Source organism: Monodelphis domestica, chromosome 7 (genome assembly GCF_027887165.1).
Source record: "Monodelphis domestica isolate mMonDom1 chromosome 7, mMonDom1.pri, whole genome shotgun sequence".
Lineage (NCBI taxonomy): Eukaryota > Metazoa > Chordata > Mammalia > Didelphimorphia > Didelphidae > Monodelphis > Monodelphis domestica.
In genome coordinates this window covers 139,885,547-139,902,586 of record NC_077233.1, presented here as the reverse complement: position 1 = coordinate 139,902,586, position 17,040 = coordinate 139,885,547, and the positions used below count along the sequence as shown (strand labels likewise).

Sequence of the window (17,040 nt, the reverse complement as noted above, 5' to 3'; positions counted from 1 at the left end):
CAAATATTTGTTATTGATTAGGTGCATGATCAAAAGAATTTGAAAATCCCTGGTCTAATGATTAAGAATTAGCCTCAATAAGCTTCTGGAAACCTAATCAAGATCTCCAAGTCAGGGCTTAGCTAGCACAAAAAAAAAATTTCCTTTCACACAAGAATTAAGTCCTATTCCCCTATAAAAGTAGCACTAGTCATCCTATCATTTCAGCAGAATATTTAGGAGAATTACCACTGTCTTCTTAGGACAAGGAGAGTTCAGAGAATAGAATTAGATGCACTATAATAAGATATTATGCAGTGAAAAATTTAATAACCATACAATTGAATATAAATGGATATAACTCACCTGTGAAAAGAAAAAATATACCTCAACAATATATTGCCTACAAGAAACACAACAAGGACATAGAGTCATCTATGGATTTTAGTGAGATTCTTAGATAAAATGTATTATAGATCAGTTGAATCAAAAAAGAAAAAGAAATGGAAGTTGCAGTCATAATTTTTTCACATAAGACAAAAGGCAAAATACATAACTTTAAAAGAAACAAAGAGGAAAACTACATTATACTTGAAGTCACCACAAATTATAAAACACTGTCAGTGTGATTAGTTGGCATATCAGATATAGTACTGGATTTGGAGTCAGGAAGACTTGAATTCAAATTTGGACCTATACACTTACTATGTGACCTTTGAAAAGTCACTTAGTCTCTCTCAGACTCACTTGCCTCATCTTTATGGTAAGCTAAAAACAATACCTATGTCACAAATTTGTGAGGATCAATTGAGAAAATGTATATAAAGTGCTCTGTAAATCTTAATGCAATATACAAATATTAATATTAATAATAAAGTGTATATTTGCACTGAATGGCATAGCATCTAATTATTTAAGGGTAAATGTAAAAAATGCAATAGGTGCAGATATTAAGGTACTGATGATAGTTAAAATGAAAATATTAATAAATTTGGAACTTGATAAATCTAACAGAAAGTTAAACAGGAAGAAATTTTCAGATTTGAGGAGAATATTGGAAAAACTAGATTGGAAAAACCTATGGAAATCACTAAATATTAATTTTGGTGTGCTCATTTGGAGAGCAATCATGCAACTTTCTAAATTTATTTTTTTCTTTATTCAAATGTATTTTATTTTCCCAATTACATATAATAACAATTTTCAACATCCTTTTTCCAAAATTAAAAGATCTAAATTGTCTCCCTCCCTCCCTTCCTTTCCCCCTCCCAGAGATGGTAAGCAATTTGATCTGGGTTATACATGTACTATCGTGCAAAGTCTACTTCCATATTGGTCATTGTAAGAGAATCCTTATATAAAACCAAAACTCCAAAATGAATGCATAAATAAACCAATTTGAAAGGATAGTGTACTTTGATCTTCATTCAACTCCAATAGTTCTTTCTCTAGGGATAGATAGCATTCTTTGTCATAAGTCCTTCAAAATTGTTTTGTATCTTTAGTTTTTTTATTTTGTTTTCCAAATTACATGTCATAATTTGTAATCATGCTACTTTTGCAAAAATATGTCATATTCTAAAGCCATCCTAAAGAAATCAACAAGCAAAAAAAAATTCTTGAAGTAGTGAATAAAGGCAGGAACTTTAAACATCTTCAATAGAATTCAACCCAATGAAAATAAAAAGTAAGAGCAACATGAATGAAACATACAGACCTAAGAGAAGAACAAAAAATTCTAACATTGAGTGAATTAATACATGTGAAAAACAATAAATTTTACATACAGTGAGTAATAACATTGCTAACATGCCATTATTTCTGGGATGTAGCTGAAGTAGACCTTAGAGATAGCTTCTATCTCTGAACACTGACATTAACAAAAGAGAGAATTAATGAACTGAGAATCTGCTTATTAGAAATCCAACAAATTAATGATCCCAAAAAAAATCATAAAGGAGGAAATTTTGAGAATTAAAGCTTAAATGGAATAAAAAATAGAAATTAAATTGATTTTAAAAAACCAAAGAGGCATATTTTTTAAAAATACATACAGAATTAATCAATTGTTATATAATATGGTCTCCTCTAAATAAAAAAGAGAAAGGAAAACCAAATTATTTAGGATAATATATTGGAATATCACAGCAAATGGAGATTTATCAATGAGAATTATCAGAAACCACTATATCCGGTTCAGTATAAATTGAACTGGGCATTTTAATGACATGGATGAATACATGTAATATAAAATATCCAGATTAATGAAAGAGAAATTCAGAACCAAACCTCTAACTCTCAAAAAAAAAAGAAAGAAAGAAAAAGAGAAAATTGTAAATGAAATTCTGTGGGGGCAAAATATAGAACCAAATGAAATTACAAATGAATTATGTCAGTAATTTAAAGAAACAATTCTGCAGATAAAAGCATGCAATTTTTCACTTATTTGGGTTTTTTGTTTGGGGATTTGGATTTTAAATTATTATTCTCTTTAAAAAATGAACAATATGGGAATATGTTTTACATGATAATAGTAGAGAAGGAAGAAAGGAGACAATTTGGATCATATAACTGCAGAAAACTCATGTGGAAATTTGTTATATGTAATTGATAAAAATAAAATAAGATATCTCTAAAATAAAAATAATAATTCTAATTACTTTCAATAATAAAAAGGGAACTTTGTTAAAAAAACTGTTTGTACAAAATCAGACATAATTCATAGGTATCTATTCCATTGTTCCTCTTAGATGTAGGTTCAAATATTGAGAACTTAAAATGCTAATTTTTCTCTCTTGACTCAGATATCTGTCCTCAAATCAAACATTAGAAACTTCATAAGTTAATTCAAATTAACTCTGAATGTTCACCATGCTAAAAAATCTAGGCAATGAACAACAGTAAAAGTTTTAATCTATTCAGAAATAGATGATAATCTAAAACAATTTCTAACACATTTGTGAATGGCTAAGGACTCAAGTTCCTTCATAGGCATGATTCAGATGGGAAGACATGAGCATAGATTCTTTCTTTGGACCCAGACTTACTCTTATACAGTTCTTGGTACTAAAGATTTCAGTGAATGGATGATTCTCTGCCTAGAGTGAAGTCCAGGGTGGAATTAAGGTGGCAGAATGAAAGGAAACATTAAAATGAGGCTTGACTGGCACTCCTTATCTATACGTGTTTGTAATGGGTTTATTTTTTTTTCTTGACTTTTCTATGAATCGGGGTATGAAGAGGGGGAAGGGAGATAATCCAGATCTGAAAATAAGAGAAGGAAGGGTAGGAGAAAGGGAGAAAGGGAGGAAAGGAGAGAGGAAGGGTACCAGACCAATTCTGATCAAGAAAATCATAGTAATTTTTACTGCCAAGGCAGCTTAAGGAGATGGATAGGCAGTGGGGAATGGATCTCAGAGGACTATGTGTGGTGCTGTGAGAGAGGGATAAGACTGGGCACCAGAGCAGGAAGCATTGGGACAGAAAGAGATACCAGGGGGATTCCCCCAAAAAAGCACTGGGTACAGGAATGGGTGTCATCTGGCAGCCACTGTCATCCACTAGCCACTTCCAAGTCACAGATCCAGGGCAGAGAGGAGCAGTCATGAGCTTTGGTTCTAGCTGTGTGCTGAACAAGGAATAAGTTCAAGAAGTGAATGGTAGCTTTTTGGCTATGATCCCAGGTGCAGAGCTCCCCATCTGAGACCAAAAGGGAAGAAAATCAGTTCAATTTTTCTGAACCTATAGAGCCTCCCAGTGGGCTAATAGTGGCTGAGTCCAACAGCAGTCTATTGAAACTTCCAACTAGGGGCAAGCTGACAGGCCAGAAACTTGTAGAACTCAGATGAAGAGGGCAATGAGCAGACAACCTACCTCTGGGAACACTGAAAGCTTTCAGTATCCCACCTGGAGCTTTGGAGCAGTCTAGGGCAACAGGAAGGGTCTAAGCATTTATATAATGCCAACTACATTCCGGGCACTGTGCTAAGCACTTTCTACAGATAATCAGTTGATTCCACCAGCAACCCAGCAAGGCAGATACTATTATTAGCCATATTTTACAAATGAGAAACTGAAAAGTTCTCGATTAGCCAAAGGGAGAGGAAATTGTAAATGACAAAATAATTCCCTTTTAAGATTACCTTCCATCTACTCTGCATGTATCTCACATGTACTTATCCATTTACATGTCCTTCCCATGTGAAATCCTTAAAGACAGGCACTGCTCTTGCCTTTCTTTGTATGCTTAGCACATAGTTCAGAGCCTGGCATGTAGTGTTTAATAAATGATTTGATGATTCATTTATACATGTTTTTGATGATATAAAAACAATCAAGATAAAAATTTCACAAATTAAAGCATTGCAACCAGAAGAAAAGATATGGGATGGGGGAAATCTTTTTAATAAACATATATGCTAAAAGTCTCACACCTACACATTTTTTAATATAAAGAACTGGAATCAAAGTAGACATCCATCAATTGGGAATATGAGTAAACAAATTGTGGCACAAGAATGGATGAAATCTTACCATGCTGTAAGAAATGTTGAGTATAATAAATACCAAAAAATGAACTGATACAAAGTAAAGCAACCAGGAAAACAATATACATGACTACGACGGTGTAAATGGAAATCAAAGTTGAATGGTGGAAAATCTGATGACTAAGCTAGGCCACAAAGAAAAAAGAATATACCTCTCTTCTTTCTTTGCAGAAGTTGGAGGAACATGAATCTAGAACCCAGCATAGAACATCCAACTTGGCTGATGTGGTAGTTGGTTTTGCTGAACTCTGTTTCTCACTTTTCCAGTCTTTTTATCAATTGGGTGTCTGCTTAGAAATAAAAAGATATCCTGGGAAATGAAAGTGAGGCAAAAATAAGCTATCCAACAGACTAAACCTGACATCTATAATCTACAGGGAGTTTACACAAATCTATAAGATTAAGAGCCATCCCCTAATATATAAGTAGCCATAAATAAGCAATTTTCAAAAGAAGAAACATAATCAATTACCATCTGAGAAATGATTCAAAATTATTAATATGCATGAAGAAATTCAAATTAAAACAACTCTGAATTATTGCTTTATACTTGGCAAATTGGCAAAGATACTAAGAAATGAAAATTTTCAGTAATAGCGAGGTTGTGGGGGGGGGAAAGGAATGTTAATTCACTGTTGGTAGAACCATAAATTATTCCTACTTTTATGGAAACCAACAAAGAATTATAGAATAACAATATCAAAATTATTCCTATTACATGACATAACAATGTAACTACTAGGTGTATACCTCAAGATAGCTATAAACAGGAATTAAAGACCCATCAATACAAACAACATTTATTGTAGCATTCTGTGTGGTAACAAAGGTTGGAAACTCTGTGCTGAAGATGAGGAAGTGATTGAACAAAATGGAATCTGAATGGATATCACCTCATGAGTATGAAAAATAAGAAGGAAATAAGAAGGATTCAAGGATGCGTGAGAAGATTTGTAGGAAATGATGCAAAAGGAAGAAGGAAGAGTCAGAAGAATAATATACACATTGACTGCAACCATTTAAATGCAAAGGACATTATTACAAAGAGAGAAACTTCAGGTTAAATGTGATAGGTTACTTGGTACTATCTCGTTAATTTTGTCTCATAGCCTTTTCTGCACTTTTACCACACAGTAAGTAAGCTAAGTATATGTCTACTTGTGTGAAGTTATAAAGCACCAAAGAATCATGAATCTAGAGCTGGAAGGGAACTCCAAAGTCGTCAAATCTATTCCCCTCCACCTCTACTGAATTCATTCCTAGTTTTGAAGAAACATTCTTCTGTTGCATTGCTTTTTTGTGTGGGTTTTTTATGTTTATCTGTTTGTGAAAACAAAAATTTATCAATAAAAAGAGAAGCCCCACTTTGTAATTGTAATGACATCTGGCCATAGGAAGAGAAAGCTATGGAGTCTTATATCCTTGTAAAAACCATGTATGGTGTATCAGAGTATATTAGGACATAGTCCCTGCTCTCCCTCTCCCTCACTTACTATGGAACTTGGGACAAATCATTTATTTAGGAGTGAGTTTCCTCTTCAATAAAATGAATTGGATTAGATCAAAGAATTAGTGTCTCAGATCCCTAAAATGAGTCAAAAAGAATGATCTCATCCAACCCTCCAGTGAGCAAGAATCCCCTCTGTAGCCCTGATAAATGAATGCCAAAAGAAGCCTGAGATGATCACTAAGCATCTATGGTGTCTCATTTTGTCAAGGGAATTAAACTAACCTGTGAGCTTCTTTTCAGTCCCTAGATGAAGCCCTGAAGTACTGCAACTATGTCTTCACCATTGTCTTCGTCTTTGAGGCGATGTTGAAACTGGTGGCCTTTGGATTCCGTCGATTCTTCAAGGACAGGTATGTGGTAAGGAGAAAGAGAATGGGGGTAAAGGGAGCCCAGATTGAAAAAGAAAGAGACAAGATAATTGCCCAAGATGGGGGACAGTTTAGGTCAGAGATAGCTTCCTGGAGGAGATGGAATTAGAGCTGGTCTCTTCCTTAAAGGTAGGATTTTGATAGGGTGAAAGACAAGGGAAAGGCCTTCCAAGTAGAGTAAGAGCCTGAAGGAAAACTCAAAAGTGGAAACAAGACTGAATGGGTACCTATTTGTAGGGGTTTGGGGAGAGAAGGAGAAAGGAAATAGAGGAAGGGAGAGAAGGTGATGAAAGAGTGAGGAAGCCAGGTTAACTAAAGTATAAAAGGTGAGAGGCATGGACTCTATCATCTAGGCAGTGGGCCCTTGGACAGAAAATGATGTGATAAAAAATTATGAGAGCCAATAACTTCATGGAAAGGTGTTTGGTTGCTCTAGTAGGATCAGAATTCTCTTCTGTGTTACAGTGGCAAGAGCCCTGGCCTGAGAGTCTGAACTAGATTTCTAGTCCCATCTCTACCATCAGTCCCTGTGTGACCATGGTAAAGTCATTTTTCCTCACTGTGTCTCAGTTTCCCCTTCTCTACAACGAAGGTCTTTTTAGCTCTAAAACTTTGAGCTTATCTCCATATTTCCAAAAGAATTTGGGAGATGTGAAATGAAGTCAGAAAATTGCCCATACCAATGGTTAAGGGTTCCTACAGCCCGATTTCCCTAGAGAAAAGGAGAAAGATAGATGGAGAGGGAGAGGAAGGAAAGGTTATGGGAATTCCGTGAACCCCAGCTACCCTTATGCTCAGGTGGAATCAGCTCGACCTGGCCATAGTGCTTCTTTCCATCATGGGCATCACCTTGGAGGAAATCGAGATGAATGCAGCTTTGCCCATTAACCCCACCATCATCCGAATCATGCGTGTGCTCCGCATTGCTCGAGGTAGGATATACTTGGGGCACAGAATGTTGTCTGCCACCAAATGACCTGCTACAATGGAGCTGGCATCTACTGGGAGGTGGGAGCGAGGAAAGCTTGGGATAAGGGTGCCATGCTCAGTTTGGTGGAAGAGAGAAGAGTTCTCTTAACAAGCTCATTCTGGGCTAGCAAAGGCAGAATGATTCAGTAGACTCCCTGAATAGGAGGCTAGGAAATCTAAATTATTGTCCTAGATTACTATTCTATGTATTCAGTGGATAACCTTGGATCACTTCCCATCTCTGGATCCCAGTTTCCTCTTTGTAAAATGGAGAATATCATTAGGATCAAATGAGAGAATGTTTGGATTCATTCAACAATCATAAAGTACCTGGGCGCTAGCTGCTGCAGAAGATACAAGTTTTAGATAAGCCACAGTCCCTACCTTCATGGAGGTTACCAATGTGAAGAATTATGACAATTATTATTCTAGATAACCAATTTTTCCTTTTTATGAATGGGAAACTGAGGTCAAGCAAATGACACAGTACATGAAGCAAATCAATATTAGAGCTGAGATTAATACCTAGGACTCTGGGTGCCTAGGACAAGGCTCTTTGATTTAGGTCACAGTTTCTTGTTTTTTCATCCCACTGCCAACTACTCTATCAATTAAGAAGTCAGTCTTATCATCTCCATGATCCCAATTAAGAAACTGAGGCCTAAAGAACTTAAATAATGCACATGGTGAATTAGCAACCATGGATCCTGACCTCCCTCAACATTCTTCCCATCCCACCATCATGCGTCCCTTCTCCAGCCTGCCCTTCCTTCAGACCTTGACCTGGCCCCAATTTCCCTAGGGTGGCCAACTTCCTACTCTGTAATCTGTGTTACAACTCTGGTTTCCCTCCTAGTACTGAAGCTACTAAAAATGGCCACTGGGATGAGGGCCCTACTGGACACGGTGGTTCAAGCACTGCCCCAGGTAGGTCCTAGGACTCTGTCTCTATGTACTGATCATATGTCTTTCTCCAGGCCAAGGGTCCTGGCTATAACTTGGAACTGTGGGTTTGACAGAGAAAACCTGTGAAGGGATTGAGGGGGTGGAGATGGGGGATAGGAAAGTCAAGGACCTTCATGGTCTCTTCTCTCTGATAGAGGGAGAGCTATTAGCCTCCACAGGATGGGGGCCTAAGGATTCTTCAGAAATTCTTTCTGTGGAATATTAAGAACAAAATGTCCAATTGTCTACCACTCCCTACCCCATAAATCCCATTCAACAACTGTCATGGGCCAGAACAAATGAAACTGGTTTTTTAGAAGATTCTGGGAAGCACCTTCCTGGCTGCCAGATCTCTTTTTAAAATCATAAAAGCTTGTGATATTACTGGGGCTGAGATACTGAAGAATATGGGAATCTATCACTAGCATTTACCTCTTAGTCAATGGATACTTACTCTCTATGAGAATAGTCATGATCTTAGAGCTAGAAGAATCTTCAGAGGCCTTTTGGTCCAACCTCCCATCTAAAGAAACATCATTAACAAATGGTAATTGAGGCTTAGCTTGTTGACTACCAATGATGGGAGACTTGCCACACTCCAAACAGCCAATTCCTCTTTTGTATAGCTCTCTGTGTATCCTCATGCTGAGCCAAATATGGCTCCCTTTAATGTCCCCCCATTGGTATGAATGCTGTCCTTCTAGGTCAAGCAGAACAATATGCTAGCTCTCTAAATATTTGATTATATCGATCACAATGCCCCCAAGCCTTCTCTAGGTTAACCATATTTCATTGTTTTGATTTATTCTCCTAGGACATAGGCAGAGGAAGTGGCCATTTATATTGTATGAGGTGAGGGTTATCCTGTCCCTAAAGTGTTTCCCTAACCGTCTCTGCCAGGGTACTGAGCCACCCAGATGCCCCTAGAACAGAGGTTCTTAACCTCATGTCTATAGACCCCTTGATGATTCATGAACTTATATAGGAGAAGTACTACATCTTTATTTCAATATAGTTTCCTTTGTAATCTTATGTATTCTATTTTACATTTTAAAATGTGATTTTGAGGAAAAAAACAATAGGTTTCACTAAACTGCCTCAGAGGTGGAAGATAAAAAAAATGATTAAGAACTCTTGCATTTAAGGGCCCTCCCTGTGGGTCTCCCAGCCTCCCTGTGAGAATGCAGATGCCTTTGAGAAGGATAGCACTTAGGGGGCAGCTGGGTGGCTCAGTGGATTGAGAGTCAGGCCCAGAGATGGGAGGTCCTGGGTTCAAATTTGGCCTCAGACACTCCCCAGCTGTATGACCCTGGGCAAGTCACTTAACCCCCATTGCTTGGTCCTTACCACTCCTCTGTCTTAGAACCAATACATAGTATTGATTCTAAGGCAGAAGGTAAGGGTAAGATTAAAAAAGAAAGAGAGAGAGAGAGAGAGAGAGAGAGAGAGAGAGAGAGAGAAAGTACCATTTGGAATGTTTCTCAACCCTTCATACCAGAATACCAGTCTTGTGTTCAGCTCCTCTGTGAAGGAGACAGGAATAGACCCAGGGTCCTGCCCTTGGTGAGGAGTTAGGTGGTATGGAGTGGGAGAAAATGGAGGAGGAGTTGTTAATGTGTTCCCCATCTTCAAAGATATGTGTATACATATCTATTTACATGGTGCATCCCCTTAGAGGCTGGAAGCTCAAGGCAACTAGGTAGTGCAGATGATAGAGTACTGGGCTTGGAGTCAAAATAATCTGAGTTCCAATCTAGCCTCAAACACTAATTAGCTATCTGGGCAAGTCCCTTAACTCTATTTTCCTCAATTTCCTCATTTCCAAAATGAGCTGAAGAAGAAAATGGCAACCCATTCCAATATGAGGAGCAGCTAGGTGGCTCTGTAGATAGAAGCCAAGCCTGGAGTCAGGAGGATTTGGGTTCAAATGTGACCTCAGACACTTCCTAACTGTGTGACCCTGGGCAAGTCATTTAATCCCAGTTTCATAGCCCCTGTTTCTCTTCTGCCTTGGAACCAATACTTAGTATCAGTCCTAAGACAGAAGGAAGGAAGGAAGGAAGGAAGGAAGGAAGGAAGGAAGGAAGGAAGGAAGGAAGGAAGGAAGGAAGGAAGGAAGGAAGGAAGGAAGGAAGGAAGGAAGGAAGGAAGGAAGGAAGGAAGGAAGGAAGGAAGGAAGGGTGGGAGGGAGGGAGGGAGGGAGGGAGGGAGGAAGGAAGGGATGAATAGGGGGAAGGGAGGGAAGGAAGGAAGGAAGGAAGGAAGGAAGGAAGGAAGGAAGGAAGGAAGGAAGGAAGGAAGGAAGGAAGGAAGGAATGGGGGAAGGGAGGGAGGGAGGGAAGGAAGGAAGGAAGGAAGGAAGGAAGGAAGGAAGGAAGGAAGGAAGGAAGGAATGGGGGAAGGGAGGGAGGGAGGGAAGGAAGGAAGGAAGGAAGGAAGGAAGGAAGGAAGGAAGGAAGGAAGGAAGGAAGGAAGGAAGGGAGGGAGGAATAGGGGGAAGGGAGGGAGGGAAGGAGGGAAGGAGGGAGGGAGGGCATAAAAACAAATCTAAGGAATTCAGTAGACAGGGAAGAGACCAGGTTCAGTGGAGCAATAGAGTATCAGTGGGTGAGTCTGTGAGTTAAGGTTAAGAAGAGAGATTAGAGCCAGATTAGGGCCTTGAATGTCAGAATGAAGAATATTTAGCCTTCATCCTCTAGGCCAGTGGTCCTCAATCTAGAGTATGATCCCAGGAGTGCAAAAAGCTTGTCAAAGTAGTTTAGAAGTATCTGAAAAATATATGCTGTCCTATTACAATATTTTAGGAGCTCCAAATTTATTTCAGGTCAGTTTAGTTACAAAACTTTTAGCATGAAAAGGAAAGAAAAATTGATTTTTCAGTTGTTTCTTTTGAATTATAGAGAGTTAAACACATTTCCTTTCAGATTGAATAAAGGTTTCCAAAAGTTTTATTGAAAACCCAAAGGGAGGGGCAGCTTGAGAGCACAATGAATAGAGTGCCAGGACTGGAATTGGGTTCAAATGTGACTTCAGGCAATTCTTACCTGTGCAGCCTGGAAAAGTCACTAGTCCCATTTGCCTAGCCCTTTGTCCTTCTATCTTAGTCACTAAGACAAAAGAAAAGGGTACTCCTGCTCTAAGGAATAGGAATCCATTGAAAGTCTGGAGCAGAGCATTTCCCCTGTCCTAGTGCCCAAATTTTTAACTCCAGCACTGTCTGCTTTTGAGGAGAAGGTACGAAATAAAAGTCCTGAACCCCGTGTCACTGGTGTTGCTGAAGAGTGAGCAGCCCTGGGAATAAGGGATGGAAACTGAAACTTTGTGCTCAAATCTACTTGGTGTTTCTATGCAACAGTGGCTTAATCAGACTGGCCTAGCTTCAAAGATAATAAAAAGAAGAGTATTGAGGGTCTGAGCATCTCTCTTTAGATAAATGATCTCCCCTTCTCCTTTGTTATTGTCCCATATACCCCAGAGTTCCCTCTTAACTTCTGATTACTTAGTCCTTCTTGGCCCCAGAGCCCAGCATTGGCTGTTGGACATAAACATCTGATCAGCCATAGTGGGGACATTAGGAGAATACAGACCTGGGAAAAGAGATGATCAAATAAGACTCCACCATGAGGGGGCAAGTATGATAAGCAAGCCCAGACAGTGGCTAGAATGAGAGACTTAAGCTGAACTTTGAAGTCCGTTAGACTTTCAAAGTAGCAGTGAGGAGGGAGTGGATTTAAGGCATGAGGGGATAGCTTGTGCAAATGCGTGGAGGCTGGAAGATGGTATATTGTATACAAGAAACAGCCAGTAGGACTTCCAGAATGGAATGTACATTTGTGAAAAAGTGTAATACATAAGGAGCCTGGAAAAGTAGGCTGGAGCCATATTGTAAAGGACTTTCAATGGGAAAAACAAAAGGTCATTTTAGAGACAACAGGGAATCAACTTCGAGAAGAATTAAAAATATGTTTGGTAAAAAGTGTTTCTACATCGTCAGTCATTCACACTGACAAAATCATAGATTTAGGCCAAAAAAAGAGAAGGAAGGACTGGGATTTCTTGACTTTTTGTGTTCCTTCTAACCCTAAATCCTCATGATCTTGTGGTAGAATATTCTTGCTTAGCTGTGGATTGGATGAGATGCCTCTGATATCCTTCCAAACTCTCAAGCCATGGGATTTATGACTTGCCCAAAATAGGATTTTACTCTCCAGTGCCCAACTTGGTTATGCATGAACTTTTGATAGCCACAGAACCATGCTCAGGAAAAGATTCATGAGAGTGATGGCCCATGGTCCAATGTTCATGTAGGCTCCCTGCACATCTATTCACACTAGACTGAGATTAGGAGGTGGGGTGAAGCAGAGTAGTCACTGAAGAAAGAGCTAGGTCTACCAACTGCTTTAAAAGAGCCTTAAGCCAAGGTTTCTCAATGGACAGATTTGAGGGTTTCTGGGAATAGAGAGAGAAAAAGAACTACATCTTTGTTTTCACCAGCTTCTCACTAAAATTGATTATTTTGTCTATTTAAGAATTTAAGAGGAAAGGGGCAGTTGGTGTAACAGTTAAAATTTAGGGGAGATGGGGAGACTGAGGCAGGTAGAAATTAGTTTCTCTCTGCAAGAAGTATTATATTTTTTAGAGGTTTATTAAAGGTTAAAGATTAAAGAATATACAAGTAAGAAACATGTGCCTAGGCCAGAGGCCTAGACAAAATAACCTCACATCACGCAAGAGTAGCGCCTGCTCCAAAACGGAAGTCCAAAAAAACCCCAGAGAGACAGACTTCAAAAACCTTTGAATCAGCTTAAATACCTTCTTGATCTCGGCCCAAGTGAGATTACAAGGCATTCTGGGGAAGTGGAGCAAAGGCTTGTGGGGATTGTAGTCCTGTATTCGAGTCTATTTTTTACATTGGGTAGCTCAGTGGACTGAGAGCCAGGCTTAGAGACGGGAGGTCCTGGGTTCAAATCTGGACTCAGACACTCCCCAGCTGTGTGAACCTGGGCAAGTCACTTAACCCCCATTGCCTAGCCCTTACCACTCTTCTGCCTTGGAGCCAATATACAGTATTGATTCCAAGATGGAAGGTAAGGGTTTTTTTTTTTTTAATCATTAAAAAAAAAAAAGAATTTAAGAGGAAAGCAAAACAGAACATTATTCTTAGGGGTTCACAGGCTCCACCTAGTTGCCAAAGGGGTATATGATGCAAAGAAAGTTAGGGCTAACCTTAACCACATCTACATATGATTAACAATTTCCCTGCCAAACATTAAGGAAACAAAGCTAAAAGAGGAAGAATGGTATAATGTCCCTGAGCTACAATCACTGCTCCCTACATTATCCCCCAGGGATGACCCCAATCCAGCAAATGACCCCTGGATGTCCTTGGAGCTTCCAATCATTTCTAACAACTCAGTCTAATATCCTCCCCCACTTCTTAGCCCCATAACTCAGCCATGGCCATTGGAGATAAGCCACGGAAAAGCATCTCTCTGGCCATGGGGGACATTGGGGAAATGGGGAACTGACGAAAAGTATTAAAAAGAGAAAACTTAAGTAGGAATAAGTTGGATTAAAGAAAGCCCAGAGAATAACCAAGATTACTGCTTCCTTTCCTCAAAGTCCAGCTAAGGGCAGTTCTAGATTTCCAGGAGCATAATTTCAGCTCTGCACCCCTTATATCTAACTGCAGAGTTTATTCACAACATAGAAGTCTAATGGTACACACAGACAAAAAGGGATACAAGGGTTAATTTCTCAGATGTCTATTCTGATCTCCAAGGGGACAAAGCAACTCATATGATAGTGAAAGGAAATCCAGGTCTACTCAGTACTATAGATCACATCTAAGTGGCCACAGCAATTAGAAGCAGCCCTGTTTTACACTTTGGAAAGCAAAGGAAGCCTTTTTGCAAAGGCATTGATGCAAGATATCTAGATCCTAAGCCAGTGATGGCAAACCTTTTAGAGCCTGAACACCCAAACTGCCACCCTCACAGGCATGTGAGCGCCCCATCTTACCCCAGACAGGGGAGGGAGGAAATGCTCCCATTGGACTGCTGGGCATAGGGGTGCATCATGGGACAATTGACCTCAGGTGCATGTGGAGAGGGGGAGGAAGTAGCCCCCTCCGGCATTTATGCCATAGGTTTGCCAACCTGGTCCTTTCTGAATGTTATAAGATAGAGAAGGAAATATACCCATGGATTCACTTCAATTTTTTTTTTAATCTTTACCTTCCAACTTAGATTCAATACTGTGTATTGGTTCTAAGGTAGAAGCATAGTAAGGGCTAGGCAATGAGGGGTTAAGTGACCTGTCCAGTGCCACCCAGCTAGGAAGTATCTGAGGCCAGATTTGAATGCAGGACCTCCTGTCTCCAGGTTTGGCTCTCCATCCACTGAGCCACCAATGCCCATGATTCACTTCAATTTAACACGTTACTCAGGGGCTCTACCATGCAAGTGACTATCTTAGGCTCTGAAACAAAGACAAAAATCAGTCTGACCCTCCAAGAGATAAAACAGGTAAACATAAATGAAAATAGGATAACTAATGAGGAGAGAGTAGAGGCACGAAGGGGCTCAGGAAATGAGCTTGGTATATGACAAGCCTGTGCATGGCTGATGGCCATGGGGGATGCCAGAACATCCAACGCTGCAGGTCCCAGCTCTGGAATATGCATGTCATGTAGGATGTGGCAAGCCTGCGGACTAAGGAGGCCCAGGCCTTCCCCCAGGCTACCCCAGCACTGCGGGTCCTGGTCTCTGATATGGGACAAGGGGTAGGAAAGTGGACAGCATGTGGGATATGGCCAGTCTGTGAGTGAATGAATCCTGCCCTCCCGATGCTGCAGACCTGGGGAGCACCCAGGAAGTGTGGTGTGGCGTATGTCGAGGCTGCGCATGGGGAACTCCTGGGCATGATGCCAGCCTGCCTGACCCCTGTTCTACTTTCTTCTCATGTAGGTAGGGAACCTTGGCCTGCTTTTCATGCTCCTGTTTTTTATCTATGCTGCCCTGGGAGTGGAGTTGTTTGGAAAGCTGGGTAAGTAACAACCCCTTCCCTCTGGGGTTGGATCCCATTTCCCCAGAGCTCAGAGCCCCCGCCACCACATTTTCTTTTGTTTCCATGGGTGAATGAGGACGTTTGGGTTCAGTAGATGGAATGAACAGAAGTCTTGGTCCTTGACTCTGAGCTTCTTGCCTTCTCACACCAACTCTCTCCAGCACCTCATGGATGAACCCATCCTGAGACACACACAGAGGTTTTAGAGCTTAAAAATCATTAAAGATCCATAACGCTAAATTGGCGTGCCTGTGATAGTATGATTTAATCTCCTTTATTTTACTCATGAGGAAACTGAAGCCCCAAAAGAGGAAGGATCCTTCCCAGAATCACAATGGAAGAGAGTTGGGTTTCCCAAGACAACTGATGTCATCTGGTGTTCCCATTGTAACTGGATAAGATCTTAGAACATACAAGATAGTAGAGATCATGTAGTGATCCCACACTCTCATTTCACAAATGAGGGAACCGAAGCCCAGATAGCATTTATATAGCATTTTATCATTTTACAAGTGTTCTCTCTCTTGATCCCCACAATCAATCCTGTGAAACCCCAACACCAAAAAATGAATTCAGATCCATATATCAATTACAAGTGGCCCTCTAAAAATGTGGTCTAATAGAAAAAGACTGCATTGGGGAATTAGAAGACCTTTTGTGCCTTTCTAACTCTATAATTCTATAATTCTAAGTATTATCCCCATTTTACAAATAAGGAAACTGAGGCTGGCCAAGGTCTTTCTAAGTCTCAACAATCTGCCCTTTGTGTCTCTAATGTCATATGGGTTATAAGGAACATAGATGGGATTTGATTTCTAATCCTCTGCTCTTTTTACCTCCCCATCCTATTTCATTGTCAATATACATACAGGGAACTCAGGTTCATACAGATTGGCATGAATAAGCACGATGTTTACTTGCATGTACATGTATGTTTTAACTATGAGGAGCATACATGTGCAAATACCCATAAAAATGAACATATACTCACATATGTATATGTGCAAACACCTTACATATTTCCACAGGGAATCCCACCTTTCAATTAGTACTTAAGCATCAGAGAGCAAGCCTGGGCTTGGGCAGAAGCTAGCTTTCCTCCCTGTGTCCTCCAGCCCCATCCATCAGTAGCTGACTTCCTCCTTCCCCTGGTCTTGGGGAGTTTCCTGGCCATATGTCTGTTCTCTGATTATCTACTAGATAAGGAAGGAGAAACCCTGATCTTTCTGCCCTTGGGACAAGGCCATTTCAGTTGGGCCCCCCAGGATGTGGCTTCCAAAGTGCACGATGGAGGGCATCCTGCTTCTTCTTCTTGCCTCTTGGTTCTCTTTCCTATCAGGCACCTTGTCTGAGCAGCCTTGGACAGGAGGGATCATCATCCCTATCATACAGATAGAGACACTGAGGCCAGGAGAAAGTGATTTTGTCACACAGCAAGATGGTAGCTGAACCAAGATTAGAACTCAAGTTCCTTGGCTCTTTGTAGAGGGGCTCTTCTCATGAGAGGGTGCTTCCTTTTACCAAGGACTGGGGAAGCTGTTGCCCATGCTATCAGAGGAGTAAGTCCCCAGCTCCTGGGCAGATCCTCCAGCATGACCAGAACTCTCTGTCCTCACCACCATTAGGTATGGGATGAGTAAAGGCAAAAGCATCA

At 40.2% G+C, this 17,040-nt stretch overlaps 1 protein-coding gene across 2 annotated transcripts in view; it reads left to right on the top strand.

The window, feature by feature from the left end:
* The window catches only part of CACNA1H (calcium voltage-gated channel subunit alpha1 H), a 170,473-nt gene that overhangs the window by 122,899 nt on the left and 30,534 nt on the right, over nt 1-17,040 (top strand). Inside the window, exons 25-28 of one of the 2 annotated variants that reach the window (XM_007499288.3) lie at nt 6,277-6,386; nt 7,203-7,336; nt 8,230-8,300; nt 15,287-15,365. In XM_007499288.3, the coding sequence (XP_007499350.2) occupies nt 6,277-6,386; nt 7,203-7,336; nt 8,230-8,300; nt 15,287-15,365 (394 nt within the window). Of the gene's footprint in view, nt 1-6,276; nt 6,387-7,202; nt 7,337-8,229; nt 8,305-15,286; nt 15,366-17,040 lie in introns of both variants that reach the window. The other variant, XM_056805700.1, reaches the window with a different exon arrangement.